Source organism: Mus pahari, chromosome 2, assembly GCF_900095145.1.
Source record: "Mus pahari chromosome 2, PAHARI_EIJ_v1.1, whole genome shotgun sequence".
NCBI lineage: Eukaryota > Metazoa > Chordata > Mammalia > Rodentia > Muridae > Mus > Mus pahari.
The window spans coordinates 54,336,784-54,361,273 of record NC_034591.1 but is presented as its reverse complement, the minus strand read 5'-3'; the positions used below and the strand labels follow the sequence as shown (position 1 = coordinate 54,361,273).

Sequence of the window (24,490 nt, the reverse complement as noted above, 5' to 3'; positions counted from 1 at the left end):
TTTCAACTTTCATGCCGTGTGTGTGTGTGTGTGTGTGTGTGTGTGTGTGTGCAAGTAATTGTACGTATCTACATAAAATCTAAGAACAACACGTAAGAGGAAGCACCTTTCTGAGACTAACTTAATTCACCTAGTCACCTCCATCTCGAATTCTTAATAGTCTTGGGTTGGTCCTTTTCATCACAGCCCCCTTGGCTAAACTTCCTCACTGACCAGAATTCATGACTGACAATGTCACTGGACAGGATAGGAGCCTTGGTCTCAGATCCACCGTCTTAGGTTCTTAACCACGAACTTCATGTGGGGCCTAACTTACTTCCCAAGCCAACTCGAATCTACAGCCTTCTCCCACCCTGCCCCTCTCCCTCCCTTCCTTCTCCTGCACTGCCCAAATTCTCAGCCTCCTGCTTCACTGAGCAAACCCCAGGGAAACAGCAGAAGAGGGCTTGTGCAAATGTCCCAATCTCTTCACTTCCCTCTTTCTGAACTTGTACCCTCAGGTGATTCCTTTGAAAGAACCCTGGGCTCTTCTAAGCTGACTCCCTCCTCCTGTTTTCCGATTCTGACCCAAGGGTGTCCCTGCAACAAGGCTCCATCTCGTATCACTAAATTTTCTTTTAATATTTTATGCAAGCACATATATCTCTGTTACTTGTATTATCATTTTAAAAACCTATTTATTGTAAGTGTGTGGCATAGTGGGCTTGAAGTAAGAGGGTCTGCCCCCTGTTTCCTGCTTTAATAATTATGTTGCAAACCTAGGAATCAGGCTTAGCTGTTCAGAGGGAACCCAGGAAGCGCCTCAAGCCCATGCAGGGCTGTAGAAACAATGTTTTTGTACACAGTGTAAAGTTTACCCCCGTGTTATTCAAATGCTCATTTTTCTGTCACATACACAGAACTGTAACACTTACACCAACTATCTCTTGCCTCAAGTTCGTGTAAACAATTCTTACCATTTATTCTCTGCCTTGTCAATAAATGCTGATCAACCAATGGCTGGCAGAACAAGAATAGGGAGGATGTCGGCCAGCCAAAGGGAAAGAGGGGGAGGGGGAAGGGAGAGGGGGAGGGGAGGGAAAAGGAGAGGGAGATTTTTTTTTTTATGAATCCCAAAGTCAGCAATTCAAGTAGCAATTTTCATTTGTGTCTATTTGAGACAGGGTCTCTCTATTTTGTGGCTCTGGCTGTCCTAGAACTCTCTGTAAACTAGGCTGGTCTTGAAATCACAGATCCACCTGCCTCTGCCTTCCATGCCTGGGATTGAAGGAGTGTGCCACCACGCCTGGCAAACACCAACTTTTAAATTCAAATATTCTAATTCCACACAATCCAAAGTCATACTAATTTGTTCCTTACATGTTGAGGAGTGGCAACAGGAAAATATTAAAAGTACTTATTTTCTATCATTACACAATTATATTTCTGTAAGTAGAAAATTTTGTATGCGCAGTATCAACCGTGCAATTCCTAATTTACCCATCTCAAGCCTTCAGGGAAGGAAGCATTTTTTGTCAGTGCTTGTTGATGTCGTCTGGTGTGATGGCATGTGTGCAGTGTACATCTAGTGTGCACAGAAGCAAAATGACAGCGATGCCACATGATGCAATGTGGTCGGACACTGCCAGAAGCACCCCAGCTCCCGTATGAATGCTCTGACTTCAAATTAACTCCAGTCTATCAGTCAAGTACACCAGAGAGTCGGAACTGATTGGATGTAGATATCTGTATCCAGGCAGGTGGAGAGAGACTTACTTTACCCAGTTGGTCCACGCTTTCACGGAGGTACAAATCCAACATTCACTGTTGGGGCTGCCTAGAGGAAGCTGCTATGCATACTATCCTCCCTTCGAGGAACCCAGCATTATGTTATTAAGGTCTTTAACTGGATGAGTTACAGAGCACGATCGGCTATACTCAAAGTTTACTGATTTAAATGGCAGCACAGGGGGCTGGAGAGATGGCTCAGCGGTTAAGAGCACTGACTGCTCTTCCAGAGGACCTAGGTTCAATTCCCAGCAAACACATGGTGGCTCATAACCATCTACAATGTGACCTGAGGCCCTTTCCTAGTGTGTCTGAAGACAGCTACAGTGTATTCATATACATAAAATCAATAAATAAATCTTTAAATGGCAGTACTAATGGCATTGTACCACTCCCCCCCCATGGCTCTAATGTCATACCAAAAAAAAAAATACATTCACAGAAACATCTAGAATGATGTATGACCAAATGTAGGGTACTATAGTCTAGTCAAGTTGACACAAAATCCTCTCTCGTGTCTAGTGTGGAAGCCCAAGGATAGCCATATGCTCTGCCCAGGAACATCACCCAGAAGTGCATGCAACACTGGCTGCTTTGCAGCAGCCAGTCAGCCGTCTGAGGCAGAAGCAGGAGGTGTACTGGGTTCCGTTCTGTGGCCCTGCAGCATAGGATTGAGCTGAGCACTGTCCCTGGGTCTATAAGATGAGCAACTGGACTGCAGATCTCTGGATCCAAGCCCCCCACAGCAGCATCCAAGCCACCACAGTGGCATCCTGAGTCCAGGACACGCTGAGAGGACTCGATATTGCACTACTCACAGGGCAGATCTTGCCTATCGTCTTCTTGAAAAGCTCATGGCCTAGGCCTTGGCTACCTGGGGCATCTCACCCTCCTCCACTGAGCAGGGGCATAGTGGATGTGTATCCTGCAGCAGTCTTGTCCCTTATATTCAACAAGCCCCCCAAACCACTGCAAGGACACCAAGAATCATTGCTCTTACAACTTTATAGTAACAGAACCTAAGAACACCAAGAAGGCTTTGGGAAGGCGGTGGTATAACCCTAGCTGCTGGTATTCAAACCTGAACCCGCCCCTCCCCCATTTAATCTTTTTCCTTCTCCGTCCTCCTGCTTTACAGATCTTCGTCATCAAAGGTCTCCAGGCACTTCAGCAGCATCACATCTTCATCATCGACGGGAGGATCTGGTCCCTGCAGATCAGGAAACAAGAAGCTGAGAACTAGGAGCAGCAGGTTTCCAGGCAGGACAGAAGGTCCCAGCATCCCAGGTGGGCTTCACACCCCAGCTTGACCTGCAGCTTCAGGCCAGGCGGGGGTCATGGTGACTTCCGTTCAGTTTGATACAACTTCTCTGACTTCCAGGAAAGGCAGCAAAGAATTGGCTTCTGCCCCATGCTTGGAGTTTCTATGCACCCATAAGAGACAGAAAATCTTAAGGCTTTATCTAAATGCCCATCTACAGAATATGGTGACCCATGCCATGACCGTGCAGAGACAGACACTGTCCCTGAGAGGAGTTGGAAGTGGTGTCAGCAGGGAGAAATGAGAAACCAGGGAGAAAGGGGTCAAAGGACACCTCTGCTCGTGGAAATGGCGCCCTCGCTGAAGAATTGTTTGCCACTACTATGTTACTATTTTAAACAAACAGCTTTATCTTGCTAGGTTAACCAAGAAAATCCGTGGCTGTGCATCTGAAAGGGCCTGTCCCTGGTGGTGCAGTCTTAGCATCTCCCATCCCCATGAGAGTTCAGAAGTCGCCTCCTAACCAGGATCCTATGACTTATGTCACCACCAGCTACAGTGAGAGCTTTCAGAGAGAAGTTAGTCTTCAAAAGCTGACCAGAAATACCACCAAAGACTCACAGAAGACCAAAGAGCTCACACAATGGTTATGAGTGCCTGCTAGGAGCCAGCCCCTCGGGATCTGACCTTGCTACAAAGGGCTCCTGTGCAGATCTGTCCTGGAGGAAATCCCCCTGCCTCTGTCTTCAGTTTCCCCAGTATCCTCTATTGTACAGAAGGTACTAGACTAAAGATGAACAACTGTGAAGCAAACCAGAGAGCCTGAAAGCCCTCTGAGGTGGATGGAGTCAGGGCGGGCCAGAGTACCCTCCCCACTAACGGTGTTGGTAATGATTTTGCTGTCCCCACTCTATCATACCTGGTTCAATGTAGTGTTAACACAGCCAAGGCTTTTGAAAAACTCAATGATCTGTATGTAGAGCTGAAATTTCTCCTCTGGATTTTCTGAGTTGCAGGTGGCAAACACAGCGCTGACAGAAGAAATAGAAACCATTTAGAGCCTAACCTCTCACTTGGGCTTGCTACCACCCCATGCCCTGAACACCAGCTCACTGTGCAAACTTTAATACCCAGTTGAATTGTCAAGTAGCCCAGGGCTGTTCCTAGGAAGTGTGTACCACCTTACTGCTGTGCCATATCTGGAAGAAGTGACTATGGCACGCCTGTCTCTCGCGTCTTGATGTAGTATTCCTGACCTCCTGAATGAAGAGAAGGGAGATCCTTACTCTCGGTCTTCTACAGCAGGGCCCGTGGTCTGGGGCCATCTGAGGCAGCTCAGGGTGTCCATACACAGTGTGGGTTCAGTCAGTCCCCACTCAGTGCTCTTCCCATGGCACTCAGGTTAGAGCTAATAGTAGTTCTATTTTGTGGGTGGGCTTCTTCCTCTATCTTTATGAGCATCCCTGTGTAGCTAGTGCCTTGCAGTCCAGAGGCTGAGTTTCATAAGGCAGACCTGCCCTCACTTCTTCATGGAAGGAGGTTCCAGGTAGCCCAGGAGCCCTTTTATACAGAAGGTAGGAAGGTACATTTTTAATAGGTTTCTCCTTGTCTTTTCAGAAGAATGAGGAGACTAACACTGTCCCTAACACTGTCTCACAAATGTACTCTGACAACTTCTCGACAGCGTTGTTCTTACAAGCTAAACCCAGTGCAGAAGTAGGAATGTGGGGTTCTAGCCATTTGCTGCAATATCATCCTCCGCACAAAGGTGGGAAGAGCTCACACTGCATTGCTTCCAGGCAATGACCAAGGTGGAGTGGCAGAACTAAGGTTGGTGTTCAGGCAGCTGGAAGTTCTGCTTGAAGCCACCCAGGTCGCAGCTTCCCAGACTACCACTGAGAAGACCCTTCACTCTGATCACAAGGACCTGGATGTCCTTCAGTCCCATGGCAAAAATCTTACATGTCAGGCATACGTCAGCCAAGACCATAGCCTCTCAAAAAGCACCTGCAGAGCTTCAGTTCTGGACGGTCTCACTCTGGGAAAGTCCCCCTTGATGCTTCTTGCTTTAAATCTTTTCAGATCCCGGGGCTGAAGAGGTAGCTCGGGGCTTAAGAGTGCTTCCAGAGGTCTTGAGTTCAATTCCCCACATCTGCACAGTGGCTCTTAACCATCTATAATGTGATCTGATGCCCTCTTCTGGCATACAAGTATACAAGCTGTACTGGCTAGTTTTGTGTCAACTTGACACAGCTGGAGTTATCACAGAGAAAGGAGCTTTAGTTGGGGAAATGCCTCCATGAGATCCAGCTGTGGGGCATTTTCTCAATTAGTGATCAAGGGGGAGAGGCCCCTTGTGGGTGGTGCCATCTCTGGGCTGGTAGTCTTGGATTCTAAAGAGAGCAGGCTGAGCAAGCCAGGGGAGGCAAGCCAGTAAAGAACATCTCTCCATGGCTTCTGCATCAGCTCCTGCTTCCTGCCCTGCTTGAGTTCCAGTCCTGACTTCCTTGGTGATCAACAGTAGTATGGAAATATAAGCTGAATAAACCCTTCCCTCCCCAACTTATGCTTCTTGGTCATGATGTTTGAGCAGGAATAGAAACCCTGACTAAGACACAAGCAGACGGAGCGTTCATATACATAAAATAAGTAAGTAAATCTTCCTAAAAAGTCTTTCTAGATCCCACTTCACATCTTGTCACTGTGGTCAGTGCCCCACTTTGCACAACTTAGAGATCCCTTCAACTCAAAAGCGTATCCCGTGTTGGTTCTGTGTGCTCACCAGTTTGTCTGCTGCTGCCTGCCTTACGGACCAAAGCTCAGTGTTTCCCCCACAAGACTTATAGTCATATAAGTTTAAATGATGGAAGATTTACTAACCCCCAGAATGACAGAAGGGTGTCAGGACTCTTATAAAAGATACCCTGCAGAGATCTGGTTACAGAGAAGGTGACATCTACAGGGAACTGGTCTTTCCCAGACTTTGTCTCTGCCTTGACCTTGATTGTCCAATCTCCAGCACCTTGGGCAATAAGCATCTGTTGTTTCTAAGTTGTGTTGTGTAGGATGGGTCAGTAGTAGGTCTGTGACTGCCCCAAGCAGGCACGAGCAGGACCAAGGCACATTGGGGAAACTAAGCAAGTAAGAGACATGTTCTTAGAACCCTGAGCATATAACTGGGTATAGGCCAGCGCTGGACCAGGAAGGATGAATTTCTTCCTCTGGAGTTATGTGTGCATCTGGGGTTATGTCTGTGTCTGGGGTTATGTGTGCATCTGGGGTTATGTGTGTGTCTGGGGTTATGTGTGCATCTGGGGTTATGTGTGTGTCTGGGGTTATGTGTGTATCTGGGGTTATGTGTCTGTGGGATGCAGAAGAGTAACTGCAAACACCCCAGGAACGAGGCACTTGTACACACCCACTCACACACACAGTCTGACATTCACCCTGACACAGCCTTCTCACACCTATATGCGCACTCACACAACTTCACATATGGACACGTGTACACCACACACTCACCCAGACGTAGCCTCACACCCACGAACATACGTACACACTTCCCTATGCCACCTTCCTTACCTGATGTTAGACATATGCTGGGCCTCACTCTTGTCCAGGAAACTTGCCACATCAAAAGCATCTTCAAAAAGGATCTGGAAGAAAGGACACCATTACCTGTGTCAGAGCTAACACTGCAGTCTGCTGCATGCCCAGGGCTACTGAGCCCGCCAAGGGAGGCACACAGGCTCTCATGCCCAGGGTTACTGAGCCCGCCAAGGGAGGCACACAGGCTCTCATGCCCAGGGTTACTGAGCCTACCAAGGGAGGCACACAGGCTCTCTCTTAGCATCCTGGACATCTGAAGGGCACACATGTCAAATCCAGCACCAAACTCAGGGTCTCTGCTCAGTGATCTCCCCAGGGAGTTACTGAAAGGAAGAGGAAGAGCTGGGGACTGCCACCCCCACCCCTAAAAAAGCTAAGCCTCAATTTACATCCAGGAAAGGGCAACCCAAAGCTTTCCAGGTGGATTTCTATTCAAGTCTACAACCCACAAACACATCTCATCCTGAAGAGCTGCATCAGGGTGAGGCTGAGGAGGGCTGGCTCCCAGTGCCTGTTCATTCACTGGCAAGGCCAGCCAAGAACTTCTTTCAAACTCTCTTTTATAAAACAAGTCACAGCAGCCACAGTCAAACGTCTGTCCGTTCCAAAACTATTATCTTTGACTTGGGCTTCAGGGGTTGGAGAGATGGCTCAGCAGCTAAGAACGCATAGGACTCTAGGAAAAGACCCAAGTTCGGTTCCTTGAACCTACATTGGTCAGTTTATAACTACTTCTAATTCCAGCTCTAGGGGATCTGGAGTCCTTTGGCCTCTGTAGGCACCTGTACTCACGTGTATGCATGCATACACACTCACACACACACACACACACACACACACACACACACACACACACACACTCTTCTGTAGTTAAGAATAAAATAGTAAAATCTTTTTAAAGGGTATTAAAAGTTCTCCCTCCTTCCTTCTCCCCCCCACCCCCTTTTAATGTGAAGACATAGCAAGAAGGACCTAGCCAGATGTCAGCACAGGAAGTGTGGCTTTCTTAGGCCCCTGAACAGTGAGCCAACAAATCTGTATGTTGTTGATTTCTCAGATTCTGGACTCTACAGTGGCACAAAAAGGGCAAGATGCCAACAGTGCAGTTGCTACAAGGCATGTATGTATGTATGTATGTATGTATGTATGTATATGAGTGAATTAAACTCAAATATGTTGATAGTATTAACAGTTGTCTGCTTCATAAAAGAACTTTGTGAATATTGTGGGAGTCCTGAACCAGGAATAGGTAAGTTAACAATCACCGAGTAACTCTCCTGCCAGAGATACTCATGGCTCACACACTGACCTACTTCTCTGCAGTCATTTCCTTCATCGTGTTGTAAGATAAGAATTACAATGATTATGAGTATGAGAATACACTCGTTGTTGAGATAGTTTCGAACCTGCTTTCTTCTGAGTTTTTTTGTTCAAACACAACACTAAGTATTCAAACAAAATTGATTTGTACCTCAGATTGGGAGGCCACTCATTCTCCTCACATATACAAAGCCCTCTCAGGAGTCACCTGCTGAGGGACATTGAGAAAGTCAAGGTGAAGGGCCATCCCACAGGGGCTGCTCACCTCTTCTGGGGTGGACTCCAGCGAGCAGCTCGCCCCCTGGCTGTCCACGCCGCTGTCCTTCATGCTACCCTCTGCCCCGGCCAGCTCTAGACAGGCCTCGGTGAGATCTGCAAAGTTGCTGTGCTGCTGCTCCCACACCTGCAGGAGTCTGGCCTTTCTCTCCTCAGAGAGAGTCTGCCACAGGTGGGAGATGGCCGCCGAGACAATGGGGAGTGTCACTTCATGTGCAGAGATGATGCTGTTCATGGTCAGGAGGTCCATGATCTGCTTGTAAAAGTTGAGGTACCTGCAACAGACACGCCGTCAGATGCTAATGATCAGGCCACAGCTCACTGTCGTGGCCACCGTCCCTTGGCTTATCAACAACAGTTTTGTGTGTGCCTTCCCCTGGCCTTAAGGATGCAACAGTCATCTTGAGGGCCACGGGGGACGTGGATTTGTGCCTCTCTCATTTCTTCTGCTCCCAAAGCTCCCTGCCTCGTATAAGGCACGGCTGTTCTAGCCCTCCTCACCGTGGCTATATTCTGAAGGCTCTAAAATATCAGGCCTGCTACAATTTCGGGCTTGAAAGACTTAGCTCCATACGGAGTGATCCTCCATGCCTCTGGAAGCCAATATGACTGCTAGAGGGTCTTAAGTCTGTGGAGGAGGCATCAGAAGTTGGAGCAAGCCAGGCACTGTCTTTATATAAAAGCAGTCATGGCCTGGATCCCAGTCTCCAAAAGTAGATTTCTGAGGTGAACGTGTGGTCGACGGGGTATAAAAACTACGGCCAGCACTGCTCTTCCCCCAGGGACCCCCAAATAATCACCCATTCTAAATAAAAGCTATATTTGCTATACAAATATAACTTTAAAATTGTTTGCCAAGCCCCTTAGCTGGTCTCCACTGGGTTGCTTCCCATATGGAAATCCAGTAGTTTGGTGATCTGGAACCTGGGTTGAATCATGCCTACTTGGAGGCAGCCATCCAGGCCAGCTGGAGTGTCTGTCCCCTTGCCCAGAGAATCCCCCTGCGTGCATAAAGCCTCCCACCCAGTTGTTCTTACCGTTCAAATTCCATGAGGTCCGGCAACAGAGTGGAGGAGGAGTGGGAGAGATCAACTTTTTTCTCCTCCTCTTCTTCTTCCTCCTCTTCCTGGTACTCCTCTACCTCTCTCTCTTCACCATTTTCTTCTTCTTCTTCTCCTTCTCCTTCTCCTCCTTCTCCTTCTCCTTCTCCTCCTCCTCCTTCTTCTCCTTCTTCTTCAGCATCCGGCCCAAAAGCCTCAGAGGGGAACCACTCAGGGGGGCTGTCCTGAAGAAAACTGTTTAGGAATATACTGTGGGGGGGGGGGAGAATACAGAATCAAGGGAGTGCTTGGCAGATCTCACCCGTGAGTGCACACACTGACATTCATAATACAATTTTACTAGCCATGTAATGCAAATATATAGATAATAACCAAGTGACTCTGACAAATAAAGATGGCTGGTGCATCGTTTGAAAGTCAGTTAATTTACCCTATCTACAGGCTATAGAAGAAAAAGCATGTGTTTATCTCATTTGATTTCTCTGTGAACAAGAAAGTGATAAAGTCTGTATGAGGGGAGGCTGGAGGAGGTTTCTTCTTGATACATTTTTTTTTTTTAACATCTTCACGTGGTTTAACTTGATTTTTAACAAAAAATTTCCACTAGGCTATAATATAGTTCATATTTAATGTATTTTTAATTTAGTTAATATTAAATATTAATATATATTTAATATATTCAAAAATATTTCACAAAAGCTATAATACATATTTGTTGTTTTAAAGTTTGGAAAACAGGGCTGGAGAGGCAGCTCTGTGTTTAAGAGAGCACTGGCTGCTCTTCCAAGAGGACCTAAGTTCAATTCTCAGAACCTACATAGCTATTCATAACCATCTATAACTCCAGTCCTGGAGATCCAGCATCCAGTCTCCAAGTCTACTACAGGCATGTGCAGGCAAAATGTCCATCCATATAAAATAAAAATAAATAATTTTAACCATTTAACTTAAGAAATAAAATAAAATTCTGGAATCCAGAGGAAAAATGTACAGAGAAGAAAATGAACGTTCTAAGCGTTCACACCAAAAAAACAAACAAACAAAAAAACCTGGCCAACACCATAATGTCATAGATTTTGGTAGGCTATAACAGCCAATTGACTGCAGCCCTCTCTGGGGTGGGGGAAGACATGGCTTGCATTCTGGGTCTCATTAGAGGCCCACCTGGACCTATATCATGCCATTAGAGTCTGACATGCCATGGGTCCCGTGGAGACAACAAGGGCTTGATGGTTGCCCCTCAAGTACAAGATGTAGTCTGGGGCCTGCAGCTTCCATGCATGAGAAAGGGGCATTATGTCATCTTCTGACAGCAATGCAGCGCAGAGAACATACCTACACACCACGCACACACAGCACCGGCAGTGAAAAAGTTAAATGTAGACATGACTTCACTTAGAGTTTACATGTGAGGTTCCCCTTCCCCTTCCGCCCAAAAGTCTCATGTGTGAGGGCTTTGTTCTGTTGGTGATACTATTTTGGAAGATCTTGGACACATAAAATTGTAAATCCTAGCTAGAGGACATAGGTCACTAGGGTGGGGCTTTGTCCCTGACCCCTTCTTATCCGTCTCTTTGCTCCCTGTCTTCTGTGGGCTGAATAGCCCTCCTCTTCGACATTTCTGCTGCCGTGACAGCCTGCTCAAGCCCATGGGGTAAGCAATCATGGACTGAACTCTTCAACTGTGAGCAAAAGCAGTGCTTCCTCCTTTGTGGGGTCATCTCTCAGGTGTCTGGGTCACAGTGGTGAGGAAAGTGACTAAAAGTGGGGCAAACATAGAAAGACATTTCCCAAACCAGGCTCTCTGCTCAAGTTTGACTATGATGTCAGCATAGTCTTCCACATACACACACACACACACACACACACACACACACACACACACATATATATATAATTATACATATATACACACACATGTATACATGCATAACACACACACGCATACACTTGCCAAGATATATGGGTAAATGCTCTCTAAAGTAGTGTGAAAAACATAAAGTTATCAGATGGGTGGATATCCATCAGAGTTAACATGAATTTTCAGAGAGGTGAGATGACACAGTCTCACGCTTTTCTGAATTCTGTAATAAGCACGAATCATTTAGGAAGACTATCCAAGGCAGGTCATGAGGATGAAGAAAGGATAAAGCTGTAAGGAATGGGACAGCTGTAAGTAGTGGGAGCAACCCTGATGGCCTTGCTCACTGGAGGCTGCTGTCACACAGCGCTGAAGGCTCCCGGCTCCAGTATCTGCCAGGTCTCACCTGTCATTCTCAGAGTACATTCTGGCATATTCTTCCTTGACCTCCTCTAAGCTGTTGGGATTCCCATCTTGCAGGTTGAAGGATACTATCAGGGACAGGAGAGCAAGAGTCATAAAGAGAAAAAAAAAAAAAAAAAAACCAATAGGCCTTTGGGTCTCTCCTGCCCATCTAGTTCAGGGACCCCGGGAGGAGGGAGGGGGTGGAGGCACAGAAAACCTAGACCCTCCCAGCTTTAGAGCGTACAGAGCCATTTCCCACTTCTCCAAGGCATGAGGGGAGAGTCAGGTCAAGTACTAGTCTACTTCTTCTCTGGGCCCTAAAGCTGAGGTCTGATGCCTTTAGCCATGTCCCATTAGGGAACCCATTGAACCCACAGAGTATGGGGACCTTTGCCCATGCTGCCAGGGTGCAAATTCCCTGGGGTGGGGACCAGCTATGACCGAAGCACAGGGCCAGACACACCACACAGTAGGTTCTTAAGGCGTCTCTGCTTTCACTGGAAAGCCCGAGGCAGCTGTCTCTAGGGAGGGGTCTCTTGCCTTTGAGCTTCAGCAAGTCATCCAAGCTTTCTTCCATCTCCTGAATATGAACCTTCGTCCTATTCAGTACCTGCCACTGAGGACACAGACAGACATTGTTGAAAAGACAGCCTTTCACTGCTGAAACCCTTTTCTCTATGGGCCCAGGAAACCCTTGTCACTCTGAGGCCATACTCTCCGTCCCCCGAAAGTCCCATCCTTGGCCTTATCTGTGGAGTGGCTAGGAAGTTGGTCCCGGTGCACAGAAGGTATGGTGACATGTTTGCATTCCATAAATGGATGCTCACTGAAATACCAAAGTGGGAATAAGCTGTGTTGAGAAAACAACCGCAGCGGCTGTAGCGTCACAGATGGGTCCACAGGCTGCTTGCGGGTGGGGTACTGTGACACGGGGGCTCAGCAGACTGAATGTCAACCCCAGGCTTGCACAAAGGTCCAAGAGATGTCTGCTCAACTTGTGACCATGTGCAACTCAGTATCTTTTTCTCAAAATGTTTATTTGTGGAATTCATAGACTCTGTGTAGCTAGGTATGTAGCTAGCTATAGGCACATGCCCATAATCCTGGAACTCAGAAGGTAGAGGCAGAAGGACCTCAGGAGTTCAATGTCAGTTGCATATTGAGTTCAAGGTCAACCTAGGATACATAAGACCCTGTTTAAAACAAACAAACAAACAAAAAAACAAAAAAAAAGAAAGAAGGAAATAAATAAAATATTTTATGTGATCTAAACATATCTAAAGCCAGCAAATGTTCTGTGGATTTGAATTCAGAATTTTCCCCCTTTTATCCCACCCTTTATCCTATCTACCTTGCTGCCCCTGACTCGGAACGCAAGGGCTAGGGACCTTGGCTGTTCTTAGGACGTCAAGATGATGCTCTGGTTACTCTGCTCTAAATGTCTGTGTTCTTCCTGTTGCATACGTTGAACCTAACCCTCATTTGAAGATATTCAAAGGTGGGGGTCTTTGGGAAGGCAATTGTTATGAGAGCAGACTCCGAATGTATGGGACCAATACCCTAAGAAGAGAATCCCAAGGGAGGTTGTTCACTCTTCCACGTGAGGACATAGCTAGATTGCTCTCTATACGAAACAGACACACTAGCCCTCACCAGATGCTAAATCTGCTGGCACCTTGAACTTAGACAGTGTAGCCTCCAGAGCTGCGAGCAACGCATTTCTGTGGCTTATGAATTTCCCAGGATAGGGTGTTTTGTTATAGCAGCAGTGATGCTGGCGTTGTGGTCCAGAGCCAGTGTCCTGCCTTGGCTCAGCGGGACCTCTCAGTTCTTCCCCTACACTCTTTTCCTCTCTCTCTCATGTAGCACAGGGTAAACTCAAACATACTGTGTATCCAAGCCGGACCTCGAGCCTCTGATTCTTCCAGGGTGCTGACATTACAGGTGTGCACCACCACTCCAGGTTTTACAGTGCTGGAGATGGATCCCAGGGCTTGGTGCGTGCTAGGTAGGCACCCTAGCACCTAAGACACACCTTCCCCCCCCAAGACACATCCTCCCCCCCCGAGACACACCCTCCCCCCTGAGACACACCCTCCCCCTGAGACACACCTTCCCCCCCCGACACACCCTCCCCCCGAGACACACCCTCCTCCCTGAGACACACCCTCCCCCCTGAGACACACCCTCCCCCCTGAGACACACCCTCCCCCCCAAGACCCCCCCCCCCCCGGGGACACCCCCCCCCCCCCCCCCCGAGACACACCCAACTGCATCAGGGAAGCCATAGACCAGTAATGTTGATTTTTAACCCCTAGAATATTTTCATATAATTTCATTTCTATTTTTGAAACATTTACGTCTGATGGGAGTATAACACGATGACCTTGTAGAGGTGAGAGGACAACAGTCAGAGGTCGCTTCCACCATGTGGGCTCTGGGGACTGAACTCAGGTCACCAGGCTTGGTGACTAGCATCCTTTCCTGCTGAGCTTCTTCTCCTGCCCCTTTGTAGGCTTTAGTAGGCTCACTTTCCTAGGATGTTTGTTCTGATTGAATTATCTACCCCCAAACCCCAACATCAAAAAGAAAAGGATATGTTGTGGTTTCTACCCCTGGCATCGGTGACAGTGTTTGTTTGTTTGTTTGTTTATTTTGGGGTAGGTTAATCATATTAAAATAAAGCCCTTAGGCTGGTCCCCAATTCAATATAACTGATGTCCTTTTGAAAAGGAGAAATGTGGAAAGACACAGCACAGTGAGACCCAGGGAGAAGATGATGTGAAGGCAGGCAGACATAGATGGTGGCTGGAGTGGTGTCACTACAAGTCAAGGGACGGCAGGGATGGGTGGAAGATCCCACAAGTTAGCAGAGGAGTAAAAACTTCTCCTCTGAGGCTCTCAGAGGGACCAGACCCTGACCTTGTCAATTAGCTGCTGTTGTTTTGGGTCCCCTACCCATGTTTGCTGTCTCGTTACAGCAGCCGAAGAGAACTAAGACAACCTTGTCACTGATCGGCCTCACAGAGCAACTTTCTCCATGCAGGTTCCCAGATTGACCCCCCAATAACCAAGAAAGAGAGCAATCAGTGGACAGCTGGGTTCCCTGCACCTGTGGCTGTGCCACAATTTAACTTCTCAGAGCCTCGCTTTTCTGGTCTGTAAAAGGAGGTGGAGGTGAGCCTCTGTAAAAGGAGGTGGAGGTGAGCCTCTGTAAAAGGAGGTGGAGGTGAGCCTCTGTAAAAGGAGGTGGNTCTGTAAAAGGAGGTGGAGGTGAGCCTCTGTAAAAGGAGGTGGAGGTGAGCCTCTGTAAAAGGAGGTGGAGGTGAGCCTCTGTAAAAGGAGGTGGAGGTGAGAATCTGTAAAAGGAGGTGGAGGTGAGAATCTGTAAAAGGAGGTGGAGGTGAGAATCTGTAAAAGGAGGTGGAGGTGAGCCTCTGTAAAAGGAGATGGAGGTGAGAATCTGTAAAAGGAGGTGGAGGTGAGAATCTGTAAAAGGAGGCGGAGGTGAGAATCTGTAAAAGGAGGTGGAGGTGAGAATCTGTAAAAGGAGGTGGAGGTGAGCCTCTGTAAAAGGAGGTGAAGGTGAGCCTCTGTAAAAGGAGATGGAGGTGAGAATCTGTAAAAGGAGGTGGAGGTGAGAATCTGTAAAAGGAGGTGGAGGTGAGCCTCTGTAAAAGGAGGTGGAAGTGAGAATCTGTAAAAGGAGGTGAAGGTGAGAATCTGTAAAAGGAGGTGGAGGTGAGAATCTGTAAAAGGAGATGGAGGTGAGCCTCTGTAAAAGGAGGTGGAGGTGAGCCTCTGTAAAAGGAGATGGAGATGAGAATCTGTAAAAGGAGGTGGAGGTGAGCAGGGATGCGGGCAATGAATAGCACAGTATGCTGGGTAACAACAGCCTGACGTCCAATGGCCATGCTGGGGAGAGCTCTGTCTCAGTAGAGACCCCACTCTTTCACCCCGCAATCCCAAACTTGGCTTTCCTTCGCTACTCACTAACTAGCCCCTCCCCTTTTCCAAGGGCAGGTAGGGGGTCTGTGGGGGATTCCTGCAGCTGGAAACAGTCCAGGTATCAGTTGGAGCCCTGTACCGAGTGGTCAGGAGCTGTCCTTTTCAAACTTCCACAGAAGCCCAGGCCTACTCAGGAGCTCTTCTATGGTGTCTTCCTACCTCATCCCAAACTGGGACTCCTCTGGGAATTCTAGTCACGGAGAACTTTAAAAGGCTCTGATTGTTGCTCTGCTGAAGGCTCCATCCCCGGCAGGAAACCAAGGGGCTGGGAATGGGTCCCGGGCACAAAGAGTTCAGGCAGGGAGATGTGAGAAGAGTCAGGCTTGGAGTGGGAACTTTTTGTCCTTGCCTTCTACCAGAGGGCAAGTGTCTCCCCTCCCCCTCCTCTCTGCCTTCCTCTCCTCCTCCAGCCTCTGTTGAGACATGAGGAAATACAGGGACTCTCCACTGTGGCTGCCTGTAATGCTCTCACCATTATTAACTTGATTTCTTCTACCAATATCCCACCTACCAGGCCTTCTCCAGTCTCCAATCAATCAATCAATCAATTAATTAATATGATTAATTAATTGTTAATTAGTAGCTAAAAAAGATAACCGAGAAGACAAAGAGCTGTGTGGTACACACCTGTCATCTGATGGACCAACCTGACTCCATTTTAAGCCATTTTGTTGTAAGGTCAGAACAAGCTCATTTCTGCTTCCTGCAAAATTCAACTTGACTGTGCTTTAACCTGTTTCTGAAACTGAACATCTTCCCCGTCCCGTGGTGTTGGACTCACACCTTGATTATACTCTGATAAGATGCTCTGCCAAATAATTTTAAAATGTTCGGCCAAGTTCCTACATAAGCAAAGTTCTGGAAATTCCCCAACCCTCGAAACCTCCCTAGTCTGGACTATATAAACCCTACCCTCCCTCTCCTGTGTTCGATGCTGTATTTCCAAACCTCACTTTGGGGGAGATAGCCCTAACAGAGAGAAAAATAAAGCTTGCTTAATCTGACCAAAGAATCTGGGGTAATGGTCTTTACTTTCTTTGGTGGGATTAACATCATCCTGGCACCCGGGGAGGCAAAGGCAGGGGGGTGTGATTTCAAGGATGGTCTATTCTCTGGAAAGTTCTAGGCCAGCCCAGGCTACATGGAGACTGCCTCAAACATCAGCATCAATAAGAAACATAAAGGGTAGAAAAAGATAAATGTGTGCCTTGAGATACAGACATAGTGAGCCTGCATATGAGTGCCAGTGTGTATTCACTTCTAGTATTGGTATTCTAGTATATGTGTATATGGTGTGTGTGTGTGTGTGTGTGTGTGTGTGTGTGTGTGTGTGTGTGTGTGTATAGATAGATATACAGGGTCCCAGAGCATCCATTGGGGGATGACTCTTGCCCACCAAGTAACCACATGATCTCCCTCCAGCCCATAATTTCCCCCCTCAAGTCAGTCTGCTGGGATGCTGGCAGAGGAGCTGGGCTTTGACCATTTGCCTATGGGCAGGAGGGCTGGCAGCTCTGGGCCGGTCCTCACTTTACAGTCCCATCCTGTGGAGACATGCCCCACTATCCCCAAGCCCCTGTACCTTTGAGGCTGTGAGATCAGACTGGGAGTAAACTGCCTTCCTTAGGCTGTTGAAGAGCCCTACCAGGGTGGCTCGATGGCGGGCCTGGGACAGGCGTCTGCGGACTACCCGGGACTCAAGCTTCGGCAGCTGCACCACTGGCTGGGGTGCCCCATCATCATTGGGTTGGTTGCCTTCTCCAGAGGTGGCCATTATAATCTACAACATAATATACCCCCCTTTTAGCCCTGCATAATAGAGATACAACACTGAGGAAGGTGGACAGGGCAGGCAGAAAGGACGTAGCTCGCAAGGCAGTGAATATAACCAAGACCCACAAGAAACCACGGGTAACCCCAAATCTCCTACTGGAGCTTGGCTCCTAAAATTACAAACCATTTACGGTGGATTCCCAGTTGTCCGGTCAGTCATCAAAGACTATACCCAAACCCTCTTGACTTGTAGGGAATCTGAAGCTTTCCCAATGCCCATGGCCAAGAAAACTGCTTGGCTGGTGGGAGCCCTGGAGAAATGTGCAGTTCTTGCCTCCACCACAGGGGGGAGACTGTCTCCTAACTTCCTCTCACTGTGGTCATTTTTCCGCTGCCCAGTTTAAGGAGTGAGACTAGCAACAGAGCATCCCCACGGGCTACCTGGCATTGTGGCCTAGATCTCCTTCCATCAGCCTTAGGTTCTCCCAGGTCAGGAGCTAGGAAGGAAACTAGGAGACTCTGCCCCGGGGAGGAGGGTGAAGGCTGGCAGATGGCAGAGGACAGCTGAGTGATTTTCAGTGGCCTCCTGCAAAGATCTTCTGCAACTTCCCAAAGATCGTCTCTCCTAATTATTATTATTGATCTGGATTTGCTATTGTCCCTTACAGGGGCCTAGGTCTATCTTTTTCTGACCAAACTTTTAAGGGCCTGGTTTGGAACTCCCTATATAGACCTAGCTGGTCTTGAACTCATCTGTCCCTGCTATCGGAGTGCTGAAACTAAAGGTATATACCAGCACATGAGGCCAGGCCGAATGTTTTTATTTAGCGTTATTAATTTGTGTGTGTGTGTGTGTGTGTGTGTAGGTACGCATGTGTGAAGGTCAGGGGACAGCCTTATAGAATGAGTCCTCTCCTTTCACCTTTCCAGGATCCCAGGGAGGAGCTCAGATTGTAAAGCTTGCATGGTGAGTGCATCTTGCTCTCTGAGCCTCCCAGACTGGACAGAAATGCACTTGGATCCAGGTCAATAGTAACTGTGATTGTGTGGAGAGGCCCCACCCTGGAAAAATACCACAGAAATCTCCTCGGGACGGGAAAAGGGAAGGTGGGACTAAAGTTAGTGCTGTGCTAAGAATGGTGACCTAGCATACAGTGAGAGGGGGATCTACTATAGTGTAAACTTAAGGTCAATAAGTGATTGTGTATGTGTATGACAGGTTCTTAATACTCAGCCTTAGATAGCCATGAACTCAAGATGTTCTTGCCAAACTGACCTGAATCCTGGCATTACAAGTGTGTGTCTGTGCCCACTAACTAAGAAGTGAAGTTTACAAAAACAAACAAAACTGTTTTAGAGGCTGGAGAGTTGGCTCAGTAATTAAGAGTGCTTGCTGCTCTTGCTAAGGACCCAAGTTCAAGTCCCAGCATTCTCATTAGGCAGCTTAGAACTTCCTCTAACTCCAGCTCCAGGGGGCATCCAAAGCTCTTGGATCTAGGAGCACTACTGGGCACACATTTTCACTTACTGCCCCACATCCTCTAGAAACGCATATATGCACAACTAAACCTTTAGAATATTCTAGCTAGGGGTGTATCTTAACAATAGAGCACTTCCTGGCTGTGCCCAAAGTGTCACAATGGAACAAACCCTTTTCTTTAAGAACCCTCATAGATTAAGTTGTATGAAGAAATCTGCCCTCAGCAGCTTAAGGAGTCAGGTCTGTAGAGAGTCTGTATAGCTTGGGACTCCAACACTAGGAAGAGAAAATCAGCTTGCAACACTCTTTAAAAACTCCAGAAAGTTCTGAAGATATGCTTCCTCTTACCCCCACCCCAGGCCCATGAGTCTGCTGAGTAGCTCAGGCTGACCCAGAACGCTCCTCCTTACTCAGCTTCCAGAGAGCCGGGATTTTAGGCACACACACCCATCCCTTGCACGGTTCTCTAATGGGAGAAATGTTCCCTGTTCTGCCCACTGATCCCATGCTGCAGCCTACGGTCATTTTTGTCACCTAGAGCATCACACGTCTGTCCTCAGCCCTGGTTTCTACCCATCTAGAGCTGGCTTGTTCTCTGTTTCTTTTGCTTTGCTTCGGCTGGCCTCACATTCAGATCTGCCCAGGAGACCCTTGGTGAGGCCCTGTCTTACAGGCATTGCTGGCATCCTTCCAATTACGTGGCAAAATGCAGCACCTGCAGGTAGATGTGGCTCCTACCAACACCCCTGTCTGCATTGCCTTTTCCAAATTGAAACAAAGAATCCCATTGACTGCTCTGCTAAGACAAAGCTCTCCCCCCAGGTTAGAAGGAACAGCAGCAGTGATAGATGAAGGCAAGGACAATGGGGCTTAAAAGGAAAACACAGAGCAGAGCGGGAGAAGAATCAGCATTTTAGTCCTCACTAACAATACAGAACGGTTTGTATTCCAAGCATTCACTATTTCACCAATTCAGTTCTTAGCAGGAGTCACAGTGAGAGGCGACCAATTAGAGATACGCTAAAGAGCCACTGGAACCAATATTGTACGTCTGCTGACTAAGAAAAGTAGAGAGAGATGATACAGGGGCAGCAAAGTCCCATGCTCACTCAGGAAACTGGCACGGCCAGAGGACTGACTGTACCCACCCAGATGACCAGGATGCAGGGACCTCGGGATGGAGATACCAGTATGAAGAAAAGTACCGATTTTGTTGTGGTAGTGGTTTTGTTTTTGAGGTCGAGTCTCAAGACTGTACCTTGGCCTATCCTCAACCTCAGGATCCTCCTGTTTTGGCCTCCTAAGTAGTCGGATTAGAGATTTGTGTCACTATCCCTGACTATACCTTTCTCTGAGAGAGAATAACGGTTCACAGCTGCAATCCCAGTGCTTGGTAAGCCGAGGCAGAAAGATTGCCCAGCATTCCTGGCCAGTCTAGACTAAGAAGGGAGAGTCTGCCTCAGAAATTCCCAGACTTGGGTTGGCTACGTAGATCAGCTGGCAGACCGCTTGCCTAGCTAGCGTGGACAAAGCACTGGCTTCAATCCCCCACGCCACAGAAACAGAAAACCAGGCGGGTGGCGCTTGAGAAGCAGAGTATCCGAAGTTCACCATCATCTTTTAGTATATGTGCTGCCGAAGTGAGCACACCATCTTTACCTACACAGCAAGCTCAAGACTGAGGTGACATACATGAGACCACCTCAAACAAACACATCAACAGCCCCTCTCAAAAACAAACAAACAAACATCCAAACAAAAACAAACCAACAACCAAAAAAAAAAAATCTCAAAACCAATCACCCCCCCAAAAAAACAATAAAAAAGAGAAAACAAAACCAACAAAAAAAAACAAAAAAAAAACCCCAAAACCCCAAAAAAACAATAAAAAAGAGAAAACAAAACCAACAACAAGAAAAAGAAAATAAAAAGACAAAGAAAACACCAAGCAAACAAAACAGAGCAAAAGCAACATAAACATGCCATGCACTCATTATTTTGTATAACCTACAAAAAAAAAAAGATTAAAAATTAATTACAGGTAGTGTGTGTTACCTAGTATATCAAGAGTTTACCTAAAATAAAAGACAGAAAAAAGAAAGAAAAGGGAAATCCAGGTGGTGGATGGGTAAGGTGTTTCAGAGATGATACAACACATGGTCATGCTATGTAGGGAATGGCAGGCCAGCTTGTGGGTGCGTATAAGGCCGAAGTCACATTGCTAGCTCATTTAGCCAGCCATATGACCAGAATGGGTCACAGAACTCTCTAGATTTTAATTTCTCTACCTGTAACCAAGAGGCAAAAAGTCCTTCACTAGCCTGCAAGCTAAATGCTCTCACTTGACTTGATTCCAGTCAGGGATCTGCAACTCTCCTGAGCAAGAGCAAGTGACACAAAGCCATTCGCATTCCAACAGGAGAGTGGGGTACAAACCACCACATCTTAAGGAATTCTGGGGAAGTTCAATGACAATGTCTCTGGTTCAAAGCCCATCCTTCCTGTAGGACACTGGCACCAAGGAGAACCCAAGGCCCTTCAGAAAGGCCTAGGTGCTGAGTTATTTCACCTCAGAAACTTAACGCAGTGGGATCGACTTGCCAAGCAGTTTTTTCAGTGGAATAAAGCAAAATGGCAGCTTCGCTGAGACATTCCTCTAAAGGGGGCATTTTGTGACAACTCAAACTGCCATAGTCGTATTTTTATAACCTCTCGTCTATAAATCAAAGCACACGTTTTCTTTCTTCTTTTCTCTCCCCCTCCTTCCTATTTCTGTCAGTCTCATTATGTAGCCCTAGCTGGCCTTGAACACATGATCCTCCTGCCTCAGCCTCCTCCGTGCTGGGGTGACTAACATATACTACCATGCCAAGGTCTAGAACAGGCTTTTCTCTTGCCCCCCCTCCTGCTGCCCCCTTTTTGAGACTTGATTTCACTCTGTAGCTCTGGCTGTCCTGGATCTATCTCACTCTGTAGACCAGACTCACAGAGTCTGGATCTATCTCAGACTCACAGAGATCCGCCTGTCTGCCTCCCGAGTGCTGGGATTACTAGTGTGTCCATCACTGCCCAACCAAAACCACACTTTTATAGCCAAAGATTTTTCTATACAAACTCCACTTAATACCAACTTGGAACTAACATTTTGTAAAGTTCCCCAAAGCTAGATGTGGTGAAACACACCTGCCTCAATCCAACAAGCAAAACTAATGGACAAGCCAACTGAACTAAATTAATTACGTTTTTATTTCCCTAGATTAAATAAAAATAAGTGATCTTATTTTTTTCTAGGTTTGAGAAAACTTTCAATTTTTTTTTAAGTATCTCTGAAAACCCTTTGCGTGTGAGCCTTCTTATTAGCAAGTGGTAGGCAGAAAGGAGCAATATGCTGTATACGATACTTGGGCTTCCTTTGATTCCTTATGCTTATGTAAAAATGATTATGACTATGTAAAAATTCAATATCACTATCAAACATGAAGGAGTTGTGGGTGATATAAATTTACATGCTCTAGGAATTGCTGCTGACACACACACACACACACACACATGCACGCATACATACACACACACAGAGACACACATACTAGGAATCATGGGTGACCCACACACTCTCTAGAAGTCGTGAGTAAAACATATATCCTCTAGGAGTCGATGGTTGACCCTCTCCCCCACATTCTAGGAGTTGCAGGTGACCCACACAGGCTCTAGGAGTTGTGGGTGATCCACACACACATCCTCTAGGAGTGAGAGGTGACCCACACATGCACTCTAGGAGTCGCAGGTGACCCACACATGCGCTCTAGGAGCCGCGGGTGACACACACATCCTCTAGGTGTCCCTGGTGACCCAACACACACATCTTCTAGGAATTACAGGTGGCCCCTACACATTCTCTAGGAGTCCCAGGCGCCCCACATATCCTCTGGAGTCACAGGTGACCCCCCATCCTCTAGGAGTTGCAGGTGACCAGCACACATCCTCTAGGAGTCACAAGTGATCCACACATATCCTCTAGGAGTCAGAGTGACCCCACACACACTCTAGGAGTCACAGGTGACATACAGATCCTTTAAGAGCCGTAGGCGACTCCCACACATTATTCAAGGAGTCGCTGGTGACCCCCACACGCATCCTCTAGGAGTCGCAAGTCACCCCCACACACATCCTCTAGGAGTCGCGGGCAACATACAGATCCTGTAGGAGTCGCAGGTGATTCCCCTCCCCCCCCAACACACATATCCTCTAGGAGTCGCAGGTGACCCCCACACACATCCTCTAGGAGTCGCTAGACCGTGCGTTGGGATCACCCGGGACTCCTAGACCGAGCGTGGGGCTCACCAGGGACTCTGCCCCATCCTTTAGGAGCTGCAAGTGATCCATACATCCTCTAGGAGTCGCAAGTGACCCACACATGCTCTAGGAGTCGCAGGCGACGCACAGATCCTTTAGGGGTCGCAGGTGACCCCCACACACATCCTCTAGGAGTCGCTGGTGACGCCCCCCCTCATCCTCTGGAGTCGCTGGTGACCCACACACAGATCCTGTAGGAGTCGCTGGTGACCTCCCCCCCTCCATCTTCTAGGAATCGCAAGTGACCCACACACGCTCCAGGAGTGGCGGGCAATGCACAGATCCTCTAGGAGTCGCAGGTGACCCCCCCCCCATTCTCTAGGAGTCTCAAGTGACCCACACATGCTGTAGGGGTCTCAGGTGACCACCGCACATCCTCCAGGAGTCGCGGGTGATGCACAGATCCTCTACGAGTCGCAAGTGATCCACACACATCCTCTAGGAGTCAAAGGTAGACACCCCCCCCCCTTCTCTAGGAGTCGTGGGTGATCCACATGCACACTCTAGCAGTCGCTGGTGACTTACACACTCCCTAGGAGTCACGGGTAACCCTCCCCCCACGCTCTAGGAGTCCCGGGTGATCCCAACGCACGGTCTAGAAGTCCCTGGTGAGCCCCACACATGCTCTGGGAGTCCCTGGTGAGCCCCACGCATGCTCTAGGAGTCCCGGGTGATCCCCACGCTCAGTCTAGAAGTCCCGGGTGATCCCCGCACGCTCTAGGAGTCCCGGGTGACCCCCACGCACACTCTAGGAGTCCCGGGTGATCCCCGCACGTTCTAGGAGTCCCGGGTGATCCCCACGCACACTCTAGGAGTCGCAGTAATCCTCACACAAGTTCAAGGAGTCACAGGTGACCCAGACACAAGCCCTAGGAGTCACGGCTGACCCACACACTCTCTAGGAGTTACAGGAACCCACATACACACTCTAGGAGTCGCGGCTGACCCTCCCCATACACTCTAGGAGTCACGGGTGACCCACACGCACTTAAGAAGTTGCGGGTGACACACACAAACTTGTGCAAACAGATTAAATATCCACTGACAGGGCTACTTTTTGTTAAATCAGTTCATGCATTCACGAGCACCCACTCTTACTCTGAGAACACAAAGGGTAGGAGAGTACTTACCCTTAAGGCCACCAAGGTGAACCATGCACCCTCGTCACTTGTGGAACACGCAGGAAGCTGCTCGAAGCCCTGACCAGTCAGTCACTCCCGACTGCCCTTCGCAGAGTGAGAGGCTCTTGCCTCAGGTAGAAAACTGACCTGGTACCCCAGGCTGCGAACCAATCACAGCCCTGTCACTACCTCCAT

General features: G+C 47.9%; 1 protein-coding gene across 1 annotated transcript; it reads right to left on the bottom strand.

The window, feature by feature from the left end:
• Positions 1–2,820: 2,820 nt before the first annotated feature.
• On the bottom strand, positions 2,821–24,339 carry Stra8 (stimulated by retinoic acid 8). The gene is made up of 9 exons (XM_021191732.1): positions 24,305–24,339; positions 17,151–17,348; positions 12,101–12,176; positions 11,562–11,646; positions 9,271–9,543; positions 8,223–8,508; positions 6,611–6,684; positions 3,948–4,059; positions 2,821–2,977 (listed from the first exon to the last, which is right to left on the bottom strand). The coding sequence occupies exons 2-9, from the start codon at positions 17,340–17,342 to the stop codon at positions 2,900–2,902; spliced, it is 1,176 nt and encodes a 391-aa protein (XP_021047391.1). The 5' UTR covers positions 17,343–17,348; positions 24,305–24,339; the 3' UTR covers positions 2,821–2,899.
• Positions 24,340–24,490: the final 151 nt, after the last annotated feature.

Coding starts and splice junctions, on each gene's coding strand:
- Stra8 (XM_021191732.1), bottom strand. CDS start 17,342: ATGGCCACCTCTGGAGAAGGCAACCAACCCAATGATGATGGGGCACCC. Junction 12,177..17,150: donor CTGATCTCACAGCCTCAAAG/GTACAGGGGCTT, acceptor CTGTGTCCTCAG/TGGCAGGTACTGAATAGGAC. Junction 2,978..3,947: donor TTAACACTACATTGAACCAG/GTATGATAGAGT, acceptor CCTGATCTGCAG/GGACCAGATCCTCCCGTCGA.